This window comes from Chenopodium quinoa, unplaced genomic scaffold, assembly GCF_001683475.1.
Source record: "Chenopodium quinoa cultivar QQ74 unplaced genomic scaffold, ASM168347v1, whole genome shotgun sequence".
Classification (NCBI taxonomy): Eukaryota; Viridiplantae; Streptophyta; class Magnoliopsida; order Caryophyllales; family Amaranthaceae; genus Chenopodium; species Chenopodium quinoa.
The window spans coordinates 2,073,211-2,090,895 of record NW_018742681.1 but is presented as its reverse complement, the minus strand read 5'-3'; the positions used below and the strand labels follow the sequence as shown (position 1 = coordinate 2,090,895).

General features: G+C 32.0%; 1 protein-coding gene and 1 pseudogene across 1 annotated transcript; one reads left to right on the top strand and one right to left on the bottom strand.

Annotated features, from left to right (window-relative positions):
• Positions 1-1,615: 1,615 nt before the first annotated feature.
• On the bottom strand, positions 1,616-6,915 carry LOC110722404 (hydroxyacid oxidase 2-like). Its single transcript, XM_021901672.1, has 8 exons — positions 6,786-6,915; positions 6,136-6,246; positions 5,727-5,787; positions 5,570-5,647; positions 5,238-5,356; positions 2,633-2,757; positions 1,883-1,937; positions 1,616-1,783 (listed from the first exon to the last, which is right to left on the bottom strand). The coding sequence occupies exons 3-8, from the start codon at positions 5,736-5,738 to the stop codon at positions 1,720-1,722; spliced, it is 453 nt and encodes a 150-aa protein (XP_021757364.1). The 5' UTR covers positions 5,739-5,787; positions 6,136-6,246; positions 6,786-6,915; the 3' UTR covers positions 1,616-1,719.
• A 629-nt stretch (positions 6,916-7,544) lies between these two features.
• LOC110722403 lies at positions 7,545-10,474 on the top strand (annotated as a pseudogene).
• Positions 10,475-17,685: the final 7,211 nt, after the last annotated feature.

Sequence of the window (17,685 nt, the reverse complement as noted above, 5' to 3'; positions counted from 1 at the left end):
TGAGTTCGTAGGTAATACTTCAGATACTTTTGATGTAGAAAATGAACTGCTCTTTGTTATTAGGGGTAGTCAAATTGATGTGGCAGATGGGTGTAGTTGGGTTAATGTCTTAGTTGGTGGTATTCGAACAGATGATGATCTTGGTATTTATCATATGAGCAAACAATTCTTTGCTCATCTATCAAATGAGCAAATAATTCTTTCCTCATTTATCAAATGAGCAAACATTCTTTGTTCATTTATCAAATGAGAAACAATTTTTTGTTCATTTTGTCAAAATGAGCAAACAATTCTTTGTTCATTTATCAAACGAGCAGACGATTCTTTTTTCATTTATCAAACAAGCAAACAATTCTTTGTTCATTTATCAAACGAGCAAACAATTCTTTGCTCATTTGATAAATGAGCAACAATTCTTTGTTCATTTTGTCAAATGAGCAAAAGTTCATTGTCCATATACAAAATGAGCAAACAATTATTTGCTCATTTATCAGATGAGCACATAATTCTTTGCTCATTTATCGGACGAGCAATTGGTGTGCTGCAATGTGTGGAGTGGCTGTGAGGACTATAGCAGCAGCTTAGTGTTGGCTGGGAACGATGGCTGCAAAATTGCTGGTAGCAGGGCATGGTTGGTGGCGCAGATATTAGGATGTGTGGCCTGCTGTGGTGTTATTGTTGTTGTTGTGCGTGTGATTGGGTAAGGTGAGGATGGAGTTGTGGTGTAAGATAAGAGCTTAGGTGGAGTTGTGCGTGTGATTGGGTAAGGTGAGGGTGGAGTTGTGGTGTAAGGTGAAGGTGGAGTTGTGGTGTAAGATAAGAGCTTTGGTCAAATGATCAAACTAATTCTTAGTTGTCTGTACAAATAAGCAAAATCAAGGAATAAATTGGTCATAATATTTGTCTTATAATTTAGCCCTCAAGTATTACAAAATTTTCTTATAAGAGATGATGCATAATATTTGTCTTATTTGGCTTGTGTATGATATCAAATGAGCAAGTAATTATTTGCTCATTTTTCAAATGAGCAAATTATTCTTTGCTTATTTTGTCAAATGAGCAAATTATTCTTTGCTCATTTCGTCAGATGGGCAAATAAATCTTGCTCATTTGTCAAATGAGCAAGCAATTATTTGCTCATTTATTAAATGAGCACATAATTCTTTGCTCTTTTATCAGACGAGCAAACAAATCTTTGCTCACTTATCAAATGAGCAACAATTCTTTGTTCATTTTATCAATGAGCAAACAATTCTTTGTTGATTTATCAAATGAACTGATTAAAAATTTATAACATAGAAAATGATTTAAAACATATGATAAAACCTATTAGCTCAATTGGTAGAGCACTATGCAAATGCATAGGGGATGTAGGTTCAATTCCTACATAGGTTATCTCTATAAACAAAATTAATTAAAAGAAAAAAAAAATCAAATTCGTACTAAATTATATGAGCAAAAAACTGGTTTGAAATGATTTATAACTATATAAACTTTGTTACAATTAAACTCTCATACAAACTTGTGTCTCCACTTTACATAAAGAACCTACGTGGGATTCGAACCCACATCTTTTGTGCATTTGCACAATGCTCTACCCTTGAGCTAGTAAGCTAACGTATTTAAAATTGGAATTAGCAAACATTTGTTTAATTATTCATTAAATCAGCAAGCTGGAAAAATGCTGGAGTTACTAAATTACAATTTCTTTTGTACTACTCACATAAAGCTAGAAAAATCGAATTCCAGGTTCAACGCTAGATGTGGCCATTGTAGACAATGCCTAGATCAAATAATCACACATGCAAATCAAAGAATGAATTTGATACTTAAGGTCAAAAAGAGAGGAAAAATAGGAAGGGAAAGAAATGTGAGTCAAAACCATAATTGTGCCAGCAGCAGATGCTGCCCTCGCTGCCTCGCTGTTGCAGATTCTCCTGCAAGAAAATGATCACTTCAAAAAAGGAGGTTTTTCCAGTTTCTCAATTCAGTACAGAGTATCTATACAGCAAGCTTAGACAAAGAAATTAACACTCCACTATTCAGGAGGAAACTAAGAAAATGAATGTCATAGTAGAAACAATAATAGCATGGTGAGGATGCCCTGGGGAGTCTCATATATATGCACCTTATGCAAGTACATGCCACATTATACACTTTAAAAGCAGGAACTAATATAAAATGTGGCTCATGAGACTATGAGACTAGAGTATTGACGAGTGTCAGACTGTGAATACTATTAATTAAAGTATCATCTTCAAAATCATATTCATATATGATAGAGCATCTAGTTCAGAGCATTTGATTCAAAGCATTGATCCAATACTGCTTTTAAATTAAAATAAAAATATCAAGTTGATTGAGATTTTTAATATTCAGATCATAAATCAATGTATTACTAAAGCCTACAGGCTACAGGACAGCAGGTGTCTGCTGGCCTTGTGTTAATTTTGACCAACTATCCTGAAAACAAGAGTAGCAGTAACAATACCAAATTGCATATTGAGGATACTTTTAGAATGACTTACATTAGTTTTTTTGCATATGAGCATCAATAAACCAAAACTAAAATTGACATATCAAAGTAGAATAGTTGAACGTTCAGATGAACATCAAGGACTTGAATTTTTACCTTCGGGGTGAGCCATTTTTTGCATAGCTGAAGGAGCAATCATGATTGTCATGGGAATCTTGAAACCCAAGACAGTTGTCGTAATGTCTATATGACTTACATCAATGAGGATGCGGGGCCGGAACCTGAATTTCATTGGGAGTATTCGATAAGTAAATTGCAATAGTCAGCCAAAGATATATCCTATATATGGTTGTTTAACAATAATGATTTGCTAATGATTCTAATCAATTATTTTAGTGTAATGAAGTTTAGTGTCCTAAGTAGTGAAATAGTGTAATAAATGCCGTCCTGTTTCCTATTCCAGTTCCACATACATAAGTAAGACATTCTATAATGGCCAAATCCCAGATCAATTTTTTTTTTTACTCAAATTATAACTGCCAGAAAAATTGATAAACTATCTTGCAATTAAACAAAATACCAGATCTTAATTGTTTTCAAATCACAAAAGAATACAACTATTCTGAACAACCCTCAATTTGAACTATATACACACTTCAGAAGTTCAGATCATCTACACCACAAGCTTAAGCAACAAAATTATAGCCTCAATCAATTTCTTGCAATTATACTCAGATTTAGAGCTCTGAAAAATATTCACATTCAGATCCAACACCAGAAAACAAAAACACAAAAAACAAAAATGAAAGAAAACTAAAAAAATGAGCATTAAATAGTTTACATTAATTTGAAACATTCAAACACACTCACAAATGAGCATTAATTTGACAAAATGAGCAAGAATCATTTGCTCATTTGACAAATAAACATTAAATAGTTTGCTTATTTGACAAAGGAGCATTGAGTTTTTTTGCTCAATAATTGCTCATTTGACAAATGAGCAAAAATTTAATTGCTCATTTTGACGAATTATTTGCTCATTTTTGACAAATTAGTAAAGAATAAATATTATTTTTTGACAAAATGAGCCAAAATTATCTACTCATCTGACAAATGAGCATTAAATAGTTTGCTCATTTGAAAAATGAGCAAAGAATTGTTTTGCAATTTTATAACTTGTAATAGTGGGTGTCTTTTGTATTGTTTTCTCAATAGCCAAAAGAACTAAATTTCATTAACTACTCAAAATTTTCAAACTCTGCATTTTCACACTACTCTACATGCTAATTGAGTGTAGTTTGCTCATTTCTTTGCTCATTTGTGAAATGAACAACCATTAGTTTGCTCATTTGTCAAATAAGCAAATAATTTGTAAAATAAACAAACATTTCTTTGATCATTTGGAAAATGAGCAATCGATTTTTCGCTCATTTAGCAAATGAGCAAATAGTTAGTTGCTAATTTAATAAATGAGCAAAAACTTAGTTGCTCATTATCATTTGGGAAATGAGCAATCAAATTTTTGATCATTTGGGAAATGAGCAATCAATTTTTTTACTCATTTAGCAAATGAGCAAATAGTTAGTTGCTCATTTGTCAAATGAGCAAACATTTCTTTAATCATTCATTAAATCAACAATTATTTCTTTGCTCATTTCATCCACATGAGCAATCAACAAGCATATGATATTTTTGTAATTAGCAGAGTATCATCCACATTCATTCAAAAATCTCAATAATAACACAATGGAGTTATAGGAAGCCGACTCACAGATTAACCACATAAGTTCATGTAGGTCTGAGGTTGTTTGTCCACTTGCCTCCATTAGCACAGATTGGTAAATGCCCATGGAGATCAGAGGATCTCCTCGAACTATGAGAGAAAAAGGGAGGGAAAAAAAAAAGAGTACTATAATTGAAAACAAGGGATTTAGAGAAGTTGTAAGGAATGATCAGCAGCAGCTGACGTTTTCCCTTGAAGATAGAAAATTGCACATCGAGTATATAGAAGCTGCAGCCCTCCAAAGTTGCAGCCAAGTTGGTTGCGCAATTCAAACCAAACATACAGGTTTAACTTTCAGCACATAAAAGAATCTTCAAGCTGCAATGCACTTTATCTACAATTTCAGCTCTAAAGTTAACATGTGATATAATGCTCCATACAATTCTATGTTATGAGTCATGAGTTTTATTTGTGATTATCCTAGGTTTAATTGTTATCATCAAAAAGCCACATATGAGCATAAAATTGCAAGCAATTAACTTAACAACAAACTGATCAGAAAAAAGTTACCAAATGTAGTGACATTAATGTGGATATGTAAGCTTATTAACCAACCCTAGTCCCCAAAAAAGAAGGATGTCTTAAGAATATTACAGATTAGAAACTTAAGTAACAACAGTAAATAACGGATCAAAGCACTATATAATACAAAGTGTTTTGAATAGTATAGTCAATCAAAGTAGAAATCTTAAAGTACAAGTGGAGGTATTATCATGTGTAGGGATTGAAGGACGGAAGGAAAAGTGTAATAAGCTTTAAAAGGCATCGCATGCTATTAACAGAAAACAATTTGACAGTCCTAAGGTAATGAAGTTTAGTGTCCTAAGTAGTGAAAAAGTGCAATAAATGCCACCCTGTTTCCTATTCCAGTTCCACATACATGCTAAATCAGTTTAATCTAAAAGTAAGCAGTATATAGCTGAATGAAATGAACATATACTCTCATTAAAGCAATAGTGACAAGGACTAAAGCTCTACCTTAAATTGTTGTCTACAATTCCCATATGCAGCATCTCAAATATAGCGTTCCAATGTACATGTTGCAGGGCTTGATCACAATGAAGCATCATTTCATTTACTTGGTTCAGCGAGCATTCCTACCACAAGTGAAATACAAGTAATTTTAGTTGCTTTCATCTAAATAAAATATTAGCAAATGACTTTTAAGAAGTATATACAAAGTGCTCAAATTGTAAATACTAAATCACCATCTTCTTCTTAACTAATCAGTTGTTGCTCTTCTTCAAAAAGAGAACTATCCATCTGGTTGAACAACTAATCAGTATAGAATATTTATATGGGTACTTTACCTTTAGTGTATCATCATGTGTGTTGAATGAGTTCATTAGAACCAAAGGCACTTTGGATCCATTCTTGTTGTTAAGGTTCTGTGTATCATTCACAAGAGGGTAAGTGTCAAGATGAATCAAAATATACAGAAATCCGAAAGAAAATAGAATGCTAGACCTCAATTTGCATGACTATAAGGTCAAGAAAGGTCACGCCATTACAGACTTCAATGACACACCTGTATTGCAGAGGAGGATAAAAGAGTCAGTATATGAAGAACCAAGAAGCTAACCATATTCAATGGCTAAGACAGACTTTTCTACTTAATGAAACTAGCAAAAATATATATATAAACAAATCTCTGTGCCCAAACTTATCCCAGTAAATAGATTACACAGCTAAATATCAGGCAATTGCAACTTGTAAGCAACAAAAACAAAGCGTCGATCAAATCCCCAATGCTGAAATTAGATGAATCAAAAGACTTCTAAGAACAACTCACAATACGACAATTTACCAATTTAAATTATTTGGAACAAAAAATAATTAAATTTCACAAAATTGGGGAAAATGACATAAATCTTACGATAATGCACGAAAATGTCATTGATTTGTCCATCAATCTCGCCGAGTTCCTCGCTGATTGCCGACAATAACGACATTGTCGAATTTCTCAAAATGTCAACTCGTCTCTTCTCTTACTCCGTTGTTTTTCGAATCAAATGACAAACAAATGCTCAATAAGATTGGAGATTATCTCACCATTGTCGATCAAACCAAAATTCAAAGAACGATAAAGCCGAAATATCAAAAAATTGGAAGTGGATAATCAAACAAAAAAACGAACTGAATAATCATACAAAAAAAATTAAACAGAAATAAGATGAAATTAAAATCGAAAGCAACAAAACAATAAAAAATGGAACAAAAATAGACCAAAAAATTCGCCCATAAATCGCATAAATTCGATAAAAAAAAATTGCTTACAAAAATCGCTCTGAAATGCGCCTCATGAAATTGCTCATAAATCACTTAAATTCGATTAAAAAAATCGACTCAGAAATCACATAAATCAATTAAAATGGAACATAAATCGAAAATCAAGCATAAATCAAACATAAAAAGAGCATATAAATCACAAAAATTAGGGCAAAAATTGAAACAAAAATCATGAGAATATATAAAAGAGAATATACTGAATAGAAAGAATTGAATCATAAGAATTGAATAACAAACCTTTATTTCTTGAAGGAATTTGCACCCAAATTTATGAGAGGAGAGAGCTGTTTGATGTAAGTCTAGAGAGAGAAAAAGAAAGGGGAAATAAACCGTAAAATAAATCAGATCGTGAATGAGGAGAAAGAAAGGGGAAAGTATGCATAAAAAGTTACAAAAGTGCTATTACTAACCAATTCATTTTGAGTGGTCAGATCAAATCTAATCCTACGGTCCAGATTAGTTCTTACACATAATGGGTTCTCACATAGAAGAGGGGTTATCACATGATCCCATTTCTATATATATATATATATATATATATATATATATATATATATATATTATTTTAAAGAACTTTTTAAAACGAATTTGATGATGGAAATGGAATTGAGCAATAGTATATTTATTAAAAGTTATGATTAATTTTGTATATATGAAATATTAGAATTTTATCGATAATAAAACTCAATGCAACAATTTTATCTTAAAAAATCTATCCAAAAATCGCTTACTTATCATCATATGTGTCACAATAATACGTATTTATGTCCTACATGGCGCGACACTTGACGAAAAATTGGAATGCCAAGTGTCGCTGTCTTGTGGCCTGGCTGCGAGACCGACTTTATTTATTAGTGATATATATATATATATATATATATATATATATATATATATATATATATATATATATATATATATATATATATATATATATATATATATATATATATATATATATATATATATATATACTGGCTGATATTAGAGGAAACAAACACGCGATCTTCGTCCTTTTTATTGCCTTTATCAGTAACTTTCTCTATCTACTTCATTCCTTTCTCTCTCTTGTTCAAAGCTCCAGTACTTCAAATTTCTCGATTCTTCTTCTAATTTCATGCTACATCAAAAACACAATAATGTAATAGCTTTGATTCTTCGTCAAATTCGTTATCATTATCGTCTACGATCTAGTATCAAGTAAGTAAATCGATTTTGATTTCACTAATTATATCATTTTTACATTATCCGATTAATTTTCTTTATTTTAGCGTGAATTTATTTTTAAATTCAAATTAATTTCTTCATATTGTTTTTTTTAGCTATAATGTTATTTTGTGGTTCTATATTTATGTTTAATTTTGTATTTTCTAAGTTTTTTTTAAAATCAAACTAATTTTTCAATTCAAATTTTTTGAGTTTCGATTTTAATTTCAGTTGTGGCTTGTTCCATTTGAATTTCACGATTCTAATTTTGTATTTGTTGCCATTATTGTGGTGAACTTAAGCGACGAAGAGAAAACGAAGGTTTTGTTGAGGTTGTGGCTTGTTAGATATTAATTCCAGTGTATATTGCATATTGTTTGGGTTTGTCTTAACTGTTGAGTATAGGAGGAGGAGAGAGATTAGCAGGCCTAGGTTTGGGTAATTATGTTCAAATTTAACTTAATTTCTTCGTATAACATTCTTTGAGATTCATTTGTTTAATTTATCGTATTTTGTGTAAATTAGGTTTTTAATTAGATTTTAGCTTGATTTTAGTTTGAGATCTTGCTACTATGATGTGTTGCTTTTGCTTTTGTTTTCCGTTTCTGATTTGTGTATTTTTTGAGTTCTTCGTTTATGATATATATATATATATATATATATATATATATATATATATATATATATATATACACACACACATATATATATATTATATATATACACACATATATATATATATAAATACACACACACATATATATATATATATTTTTTTTTTCTGGTGGAAATTATCGATTTGATTTGCATTTTTGAGTTTCGACTTCAGTATATTTTCATAGGAGTAGATTTGAACGATATTTTGTTTTAGTTGTTAATCGATTATTGTTAATCGGACTCGGAAAGTGATTGTTGATGTTGCTAAAGGAGATGCCGAAGATGTGAATAGAGCAGTATCTGCTGCTCGGAAAGCATTCGATGAAGGACCATGGCCAAAGATGACTACTTATGTAACTAAATTTCCGAAAATTCGTGAAATTATACTTCGATTTTACGTTGTAAATATGCCTTAAGCCAACTTTACTGTTGATCTACTGCAGGAAAGATCAAAAATCCTCTTGAAGTTTGCAGATCTTATTGAAAAACATAATGATGCAATTGCTGCTTTAGAAAATGGGATAATGGAAAGCCTTATGAGCAAGCTGCCAATATTGAAATACCTATGGTTGCACGCCTTTTCCGGTATTATGCTGGTAAGTAAATACTCCATAACCAAGATTACCCTAAGCTATGGCATTTTCTTGTAAATAAGTAACTAATATAGTAAGGTTGCATTTCTTATATTTTGTGGCCCTAGAACAAGCTACTGTCAGAAAACTTATTTTGATTTCTGATCCTCAGGTTGGGCAGGTAAGATACACGGTCTCACCGTTCCTGCTGATGGACCGTATCATGTACAGACTCTGCATGAACCAATTGGTGTAGCAGGGCAGATTATTCCATGGAACTTTCCCCTTTTAATGTTCTCTTGGAAGGTTGGACCTGCCTTAGCTTGTGGTAATATAGTTGTTATAAAGACAGCAGAACAAACTCCTTTATCAGCACTTTATGTTGCTAACTTATTTCATGAGGTACTTTCATTCTTTAGTCATGAACTTGATTATGTTTGATGACTATCCCTTCTCATTTGCAAGAGAGAAATGTAAAAACTGAGAGATTTCGTGGAAAATGAATATCTTCCTATTTATCGATCAACCAGTCTCTGATTAGAAATACATTTTGCATCTATTTTCAAGTTATCTATTAGTCTTAGACAATTACTGATAACTTAATCACAGGCTGGACTCCCTAGACCAGTGTTGAACTCTATTTTTGGTCATCATGTTCAATAAGACTGCAAGAAGTTAGTTTCCATGTCCTTCGTCTTGATGGAAATATTATTGATTACAAAGTAGCTTAGAGGCCATGGTCTGAATTAGGAGACGGAAGGAGGGGTGGCTTGAATTTGTTGGACTACTTCTTGTTGTGAGTGGCTTTCAATTAAATATTGCTTACTCTCTTACACCTTGTAGGTGTGGCTGTGTTATTACATTGCCATTGATCATTGTAGCCCTGTGCAAAATGTGTCTGTCCCAGCATCAAACGTGCCCTGCATGAAGTTTCTGATGATCTTCTTAGAAAGTAGATTATTATTGTTATTGTTAGTAGTTTAATTGTTATTTAGTTGAGTTTTCGTTGCTATTTTTCGTGTATTTTTTACTTTGTTTATCGAATTTGGTTTGCGTTTGCTGTTAATCTGAAGTAGTTGGAGAAATGTACACTCAATGGAAGATCTTAAGAGTTGAAATGAAATTTTTGTTTGGATTTTCTGCAAGAATTTGTGTGTGAATTTGTTTCGATTTTCTAATATTTTTTGTATTATGCTATATTGTTGCTGTGAATGTTGTTGATTAGGATTATGGTGCTGTATTGTTTCAATGAATTAGGAGAAGGGACAATCAGAGGATAAAGGACAACAAGAGAAAGGTTGCTCAGAAGTTATCTTATGATAAGGAGCAGCAGAAGAAGTTATTTGATGACAAGGAGGAGCACAGGAGAAGTTATCTGATGATAGTTACCTTATTTTTGTAAATAGTGACTTCTATATAAATGTGGTCAATGTTGTCATAATTGATATAATTACCTTATTTTTATATATAGTGACCTTCGTTATTTTTATATATAGTGGCCTCTGTATAAATGTGGTCAAAATTGATATAGTTACCTTATTTTTGTATATAGTGACCTTTATGTAAATGTGGTCAAAATTGATATAATTACCCTATTTTTGTATATAGTGACCTCTAAGTAAATATTGTAAAAATTGATATAGTTACCTCATTTCTATATATAGTGACCTTGGTGTAAATGTCATCAAAATTAGTATAACTTGATATAATTACCTTATTTTTGTATATAGTGACCTCTGGGTTGTTTCACACCATCAGATTATCTAGTGAACATTCAATGGCTAAGATTGCTTGTTTTTAGATTTCAGCATAAGCTTTGTTTTCAGCGGAACCTCCCCGTATATATATATAAACAACCATGGGAAAAAGAAACCCTTATTCTAGTCACAATTAAATCTTTTACATTCGGTGTTCTTTGTCTCTAGCTTCAGGTTCGTCTTCAATTCCTCCTATCCAAGAGCTAATATATTGGCATTTCCGATTGAATCTATTATTTCAAAAGGAAAAAAAAAACTATTCTCATAACATGATACCTTGTATGATTTATACCTCCCTAACCAATTGCCAGAAGACTTTGTAATACACTCACAAGAGTCACAACTCACTTTTATTGAGGGAGAATCAGAAAAAAAAACTCGGATTAAAAATCTAATCTAATATATATAATAAAGTAGGCATTTTTCAACCAATTAAAAATTAGATTTCTATTTTATTTTGAAATTAAAAAATTCGTTTTCCACCTAAACAAAAGTGATGAATGAGATTTAAGAATTTTGTCACGTAAGTAAAAACAACGAATATTGATTTAGTAGGATTTAATTTATTTAAAAAACTAAAAATTATCTTTTAAAATAATCATCTTTAGATATAGGATTTATATACCTACTATTATAAGATAAATTTTTATAGTGTTTATGATAAGAAATAAAAATTATTCCTTAATTATAATTGAACTAAAATTTGTGATATTTACCATTATAAATTGACGCATCATATGACACCAACAAAATTTCGTATCAATACAAAACCAAACCAAGCAAATTTTGTGTCATTAATTTTGTGTCAGTTTTATTCAGTCATCTATGGCGGGGTAATTCTTAGCCTAATTTTTAAAATCCATGTTTAAATGTATATTTGTGATTATTGCTTAAATTGTGTTTATTTGGGATACTTAATGATTATATGTTTATGTTTTGTTTACTGAATTTTGTTTTTACATGCAGATCTAATTTAATCAGAGAATTATATTCGAGCAAAAATCTTTGGAATATCAAAGTACAAGTTTCTCGCCTGATGATCCTATTGGATAAGGAGGTATTATATCTTTATAAATCGTTTACATTTATTAAATCTTTTAATGAACCTTTTAGTTTTTATCAATTAATTTTATGATTAAAACAATTTTTTTGTGATTTATGTAGCTTAATTAAGTCATAGAATTAACTTAATTACACAACAAGAAAACAACTGGATTCCGACGGAATATTTCCGTCGGAAACATCGAAAAATCCATCGAAATTGGGCTTTCCGTCGGAACAAGTCTGTCGCAATACACCTCGTAGGAAAATCGACATTTTCCGAGGAATATTCCGTCGAAAGCCCCACTTCCGACGGATTCTCCGATGGATTTCTGTCTGTTGGAGCTGGTTTTGACTTTAAACGAGAGTCCGTCGCAATGTTCTGATGAAAAAAAATACGTCGGAAAATATATGCTTCCGACGGAATTTTCCGTCGGTGCATATACATTTTCGACGGAAAATTACGTTAGAAAGTATACTCTTCCGACGGAATTATTCGTTGGAATGTATATGTTCCGATGGACGTTTTCGTCGGAACATATACTATTCCGACGGAAAACTCCGTTGGAATAGTATATGTTCCGACGAAAAATTCCGTTAGAAGAGTATAAGTTCCGACGAAAAAGTCCGTCAGAATAGTCCTGTTTATTTAGCAAAAATTAAATGATTTAATTTGATTTTGGTCACCTATATATCCTGCACCTAATTTAAGATAACTTTGAATTTACGATTTAATTGCGAAAATATTTTTATATATTTATTAATAATAATGTATACATTTTGTGCAACTATACAACATAATCTAAATCTAATACATGTACAACTATGTACACAAATTCTAAGATACAACTAGAGTACCTTGCCCTGCACCGCCGCTACCCGGGTCTTTCGTGGGGTCTCGACGCTGATGTGGAATGTTGGAACATGGGTCGTTGCTGGAGAATCGACGCATCATCTCTTCATACCTCTCTTGGTTTCTCCTTTCTATTTCGGCCAATCGAGTCTCCATCTCGACTTCCATTTCACTCCGCATAGCTTGCACCCTCTCCTCCAACCTCTGCTACACCCTCTGGTCCATCTGATCCTGCATCTGGGAAAGAAAGGAAGGCGTGTACTGCTGGGAAGACTTGGAACCCTTCCTGTTGCCATAATAAAACTCTGCTTCTTGGCCAAGTCCCTTCACACGACCCTTCTTGTTGCGACCACCTACAGTTTCCCAGTACAACTCATTTGAACTCTTCTGAATCCCTTGGGTGTTGGCTTCTTCAAATTTCTTCTTGTAGGCCTCCTACAAGATACACATAAGAAAAGGTGCACACAGATGTAAGTTAAAATCAAAATTCTGAACAAAATAGAACCAATTGAGGCATATACGACCCATTCTTTGCCCATTATCAACATTTCTTACCAAATGAACAATTTAATTCTCATAACATGGCTATTATAGGTAATTTTAGGTGTAAAAGCCTTGAAATCACAAATAAAACCAACTCCCTAGTTTTTGGGGACGAATTGGACCCCAATAGAACCAATTGAGGCCTATATGACCTATTCTTTGCCTATTATGGACATTTCTTACCAAATGAACCATTTCTTTGTCATAACATGCCTATTATACGTAGTTTTACATGTACATTCCTTGAAATCACAAAATAAACCAACTCCCTAAGTTCCAGGGACGATTTTGACCCAAATTGAACCAACTAAGGCCAATATGACCTATTCCTTACCTATTTTATACATTTCTAACCAAATGAACCATTTCTTTGTCAAAACATGTCTATTATAGGTAGTTTTACATGAATAAGCCTTGAAATAACAAAATAAACCAACTCCCTAAGTTCCGGGGACAATTTTGACCCAAATAGAACCAACTAAGGCCAATATAACCTATTCTTTGACTATTTCTACATTTCTAATAAAACGAACCATTTCATTGTCATAACATGTCTATTCTAGGAAGTTTAACATGTATAAGCCTTGAGATCAAAAAAAAAAAACCAACTCCCTAAGTTCTGGGGACGATTTTGACCCAAATAGAACTAATTGAGGCCAATATGACCTATTCTTTGCCTATTTTCTACATTTCTAACCAAATGAACCATTTCTTTGTCATAACATGTCTATTATAGGTAGTTTTACATGTATAAGCCTTGAAATCACAAAAAACCAAATCCCTAAGTTCTGAGGACGATTTCACCCAAATAGAACCAATTGAGGCCAATATGACCTATTCATTGCCTATTTTCTACATTTCTAACCAAATGAACCATTTCTTTGACATAACATGTCTATTGTAGGTAATTTTACATGAATAATTCTTGAAATCACAAAAAAAAACCAACTCCCTATATTTGGGAACGAATTGGACCCCAATAGAACCAACTGAGGCCAATATGACCTATTCTTTGCCTATTTTCTACATTTCTAACCAAATCAACCATTTCTTTGTCATAACATGTCTATTATAGGTATTTTTTCTTGTATAAGGCATGAAATCACAAAAAAAATCAACTCCCTATGTTATGGGGACGATTTTGATCCAAATAGAACCAATTGAGGCCAATATGACCTATTCTTTGCCTATTTTCTACATTTCTAACCAAATGAACCATTTCTTTGTCATAACATGTCTATTATCGGTAGTTTTACATGTAAAAGAATTGAGATAAAAAAAAAACACCAACTCCCTAAGTTCTAGGGACGATTTTGACCCAAATAGAACCAATTGAGGCCAATATGACCTATTCTTTGCCTATTTTCTACATTTCTAACCAAATGAACCATTTCTTTGTCATAACATATCTATTATCGGTAGTTTTACATGTAAAAGAATTGAGATAAAAAAAAAACACCAACTCCCTAAGTTCTAGGGACGATTTTGACCCAAATAGAACCAATTGAGGCCAATATGACCTATTCTTTGCCTATTTTCTACATTTCTAACCAAATGAACCATTTCTTATTCATAACATGTATATTATAAGAAGTTTTACATGTATAAGCCATGAAATAACAAAAAAAAAACCAAATCCTTATGTTTTGGGAACGAATTGGACCCAAATAGAACCATTTAAGGCCAATATGACCTATTCTTTGCCTATTTTCTAAATTTCTAACCAAATGAACCATTTCTTTGTCATAACATGTCTATTATTAGTAGTTTTACATGTATAATCCTTGAAATCACAGAAAAAACCAACTCCCTAAGTTTAGGGGACGATTTTGACAGAAATAAAACCAATTGAGGCCAATATGACCTATTCTTTGCCTATTTTCTACATTTCTAACCAAATGAACCATTTCTTTGTCATCACATGTCTAATGTAGGTATTTATACATATATAAGCCTTGAAATCACAAAAAAAAACCAAATCCCTAAATTTTGGGAACGAATTGGACCCCAATAGAACCAACTAAGGCCAATATGACCTATTCTTTGCCGATTTTCTACCTTTCTAACCAAATGAACCATTTCTTTGTCATAACATGTCTATTAGAGGTAGTTTTACATGTACAACCCATGAGATAAAAAAAAAAAACAACTCCCTTAGTTCTGGGGACGATTTTGACCCAAATATAATCAATTGAGGCCAATATGATCTATTCTTTGCCTATTTTCTACATTTCTAACCAAATGAACCATTTCTTTATCATAAAATGTCTATTATAGGTAGTTTTATATGTATAAGCCTTGAAATCACAAAAAAAAACCAACTCCCTAAGTAATGGGAACAATTTGGCCCCTAATAGAACCAACTGAGGCCAATATGACCTATTCTTTGCCTATTTTCTACATTTCTAACAAAATGAACCATTTCTTTGTCATAACATGTCTATTGTAGGTATTTTTACATGTATAAGCCTTGAAATAAGAAAAAAAACAACTCCCTAAGTTTTGGGAACGAATTGGACCCCAATAGAACCAACTAGGGCTAATATGACCTATTCTCTGCCTATTTTCTACATTTCTAACAAAATGAACCATTTCTTTGTCATAACATGTACATTATAGGTATTTTTACATGTATAAGCCTTGAAATCACAAAAAAAAACCAACTCCCTAAGTTTTGGGAAAAATTTGGCCCCTAATAGAACCAACTGAGGCCAATATGACCTATTCTTTGCCTTTTTTCTACTTTTCTAACAAAATGAACCATTTCTTTGTCATAACATGTCTATTATAGGTATTTTTACTTGTATAAGGCTTGAAATCACAAAAAAAAAAATATTAACTCCCTAAGTTTCGGGGACAATTTTGACCCAAATAGAACCAACTGAGTTCAATATGACCTATTCTTTGCCAATTTTCTACATTTCTAACCAAATGAACCATTTCTTTGTAATAACATGTCTATTATAGGTAGTTTTACATGTATAAGCCTTGAGATGAAAAAAAAAACCAACTCCCTAAGTTCTGGGGACGATTTTGACCCAAATAGAACCAATTAAGGCTAATATGACCTATTCTTCGCCTATTTTCTAATTTTCTAACCAAATTAATCATTTCTTTGTAATAACATGTCTATTATTAGTAGTTTTACATGTATAAGCCTTAAAATCACATAAAAAACCAACTCCCTAAGTTCAGGGGACGATTTTGACAGAAATAAAACAAACTGAGGCCAATATGACCTATTCTTTGCCAATTTTCTACATTTCTAACCAAATGAACCATTTCTTTGTCATCAAAAGTCTAATGTTGGTATTTATACATGTATAAGCCCTGAACTCACAAAAAAAAAAACCAACTCCCTATGTTTTGGGAACGAATTGGACCCCAATAGAACCAACTAAGGCTAATATGACCTATTCTTTGCCGATTTTCTACCTTTCTAACCAAATGAACCATTTCTTTGTCATAACAAGTCTATTAGAGTTAGTTTTATATGTACAAGCCTTGAGATAAAAAAAAAAAAAAACCAACTCCCTTTTTTCTGGGGACGATTTTGACCCAAATATAATCAATTGAGGCAAATATGATCTATTCTTTGCCTATTTTCTACATTTCTAACCAAATGAACCATTTCTTTGTCATAAAATGTCTATTATAGGTAGTTTTACATGTATAAGCCTTGAAATCACAAAAAAACCAACTCCCTAAGTTCTGGGGACGACTTTGACCCAGATAGAACCAACTAAGGCCAATATGACCTATTCTTTGCCTATTTTCTACATTTCTAACCAAATGAACCATTTCTTTGTCATAAAATGTCTATTATAGGTAGTTTTACATGTATAAGCCTTGAAGTAACAAAAAAACCAAATCCCTAAGTTCTAGGGACGACTTTGACCCAGATAGAACCAACTAAGGCCAATATGACCTATTCTTTGCCTATTTTCTACATTTCTAACCAAATGAACCATTTCTTTGTCATAACATGTCTATTGTAGGTAGTTTTAAATGTATAAGCCTTGAAATAATAAAAAACCTACTCTCTAAGTTTTGGGAACGAATTGGACCCCAATAGAACCAACTATGGCTAATATGACCTATTCTTTGCCTATTTTCTACATTTCTAACCAAATGAACCATTTCTTTGTCATAACATGTCCATTATAGGTAATTTTACATGTATAAGCCTTGAAATCAGAAAAAAAACCAACTCCCTAAGTATTGGGAACAATTTGGCCCCTAATAGAACAAACTGAGGCCAATATGACCTATTCTTTGCCTATTTTCTACATTTCTAACCAAATGAACCATTTCTTTGTCATAACATGTCTATTGTAGGTAGTTTTACATGTATAAGCCTTGAAATAACCAAAAAAACAACTCCCTAAGTTTTGGGAACGAATTGGACCCCAATAGAACCAACTAGGGCTAATATGACCTATTCTTTGCCTATTCTCTACATTTCTAACCAAATGAACCATTTCTTTGTCATAACATGTCTATTATAG

Bases quoted from the DNA above. Each gene is read 5' to 3' on its own strand.
- LOC110722404 (XM_021901672.1), bottom strand. The intron at 2,758-5,237 runs GTAGAGCTTTAG...AATGAAATTCAG, and splicing joins ATTGTAGACAACAATTTAAG to GTTCCGGCCCCGCATCCTCA. The intron at 1,784-1,882 runs GTTTTGACTCAC...TATTTGATCTAG, and splicing joins CTGCTGCTGGCACAATTATG to GCATTGTCTACAATGGCCAC.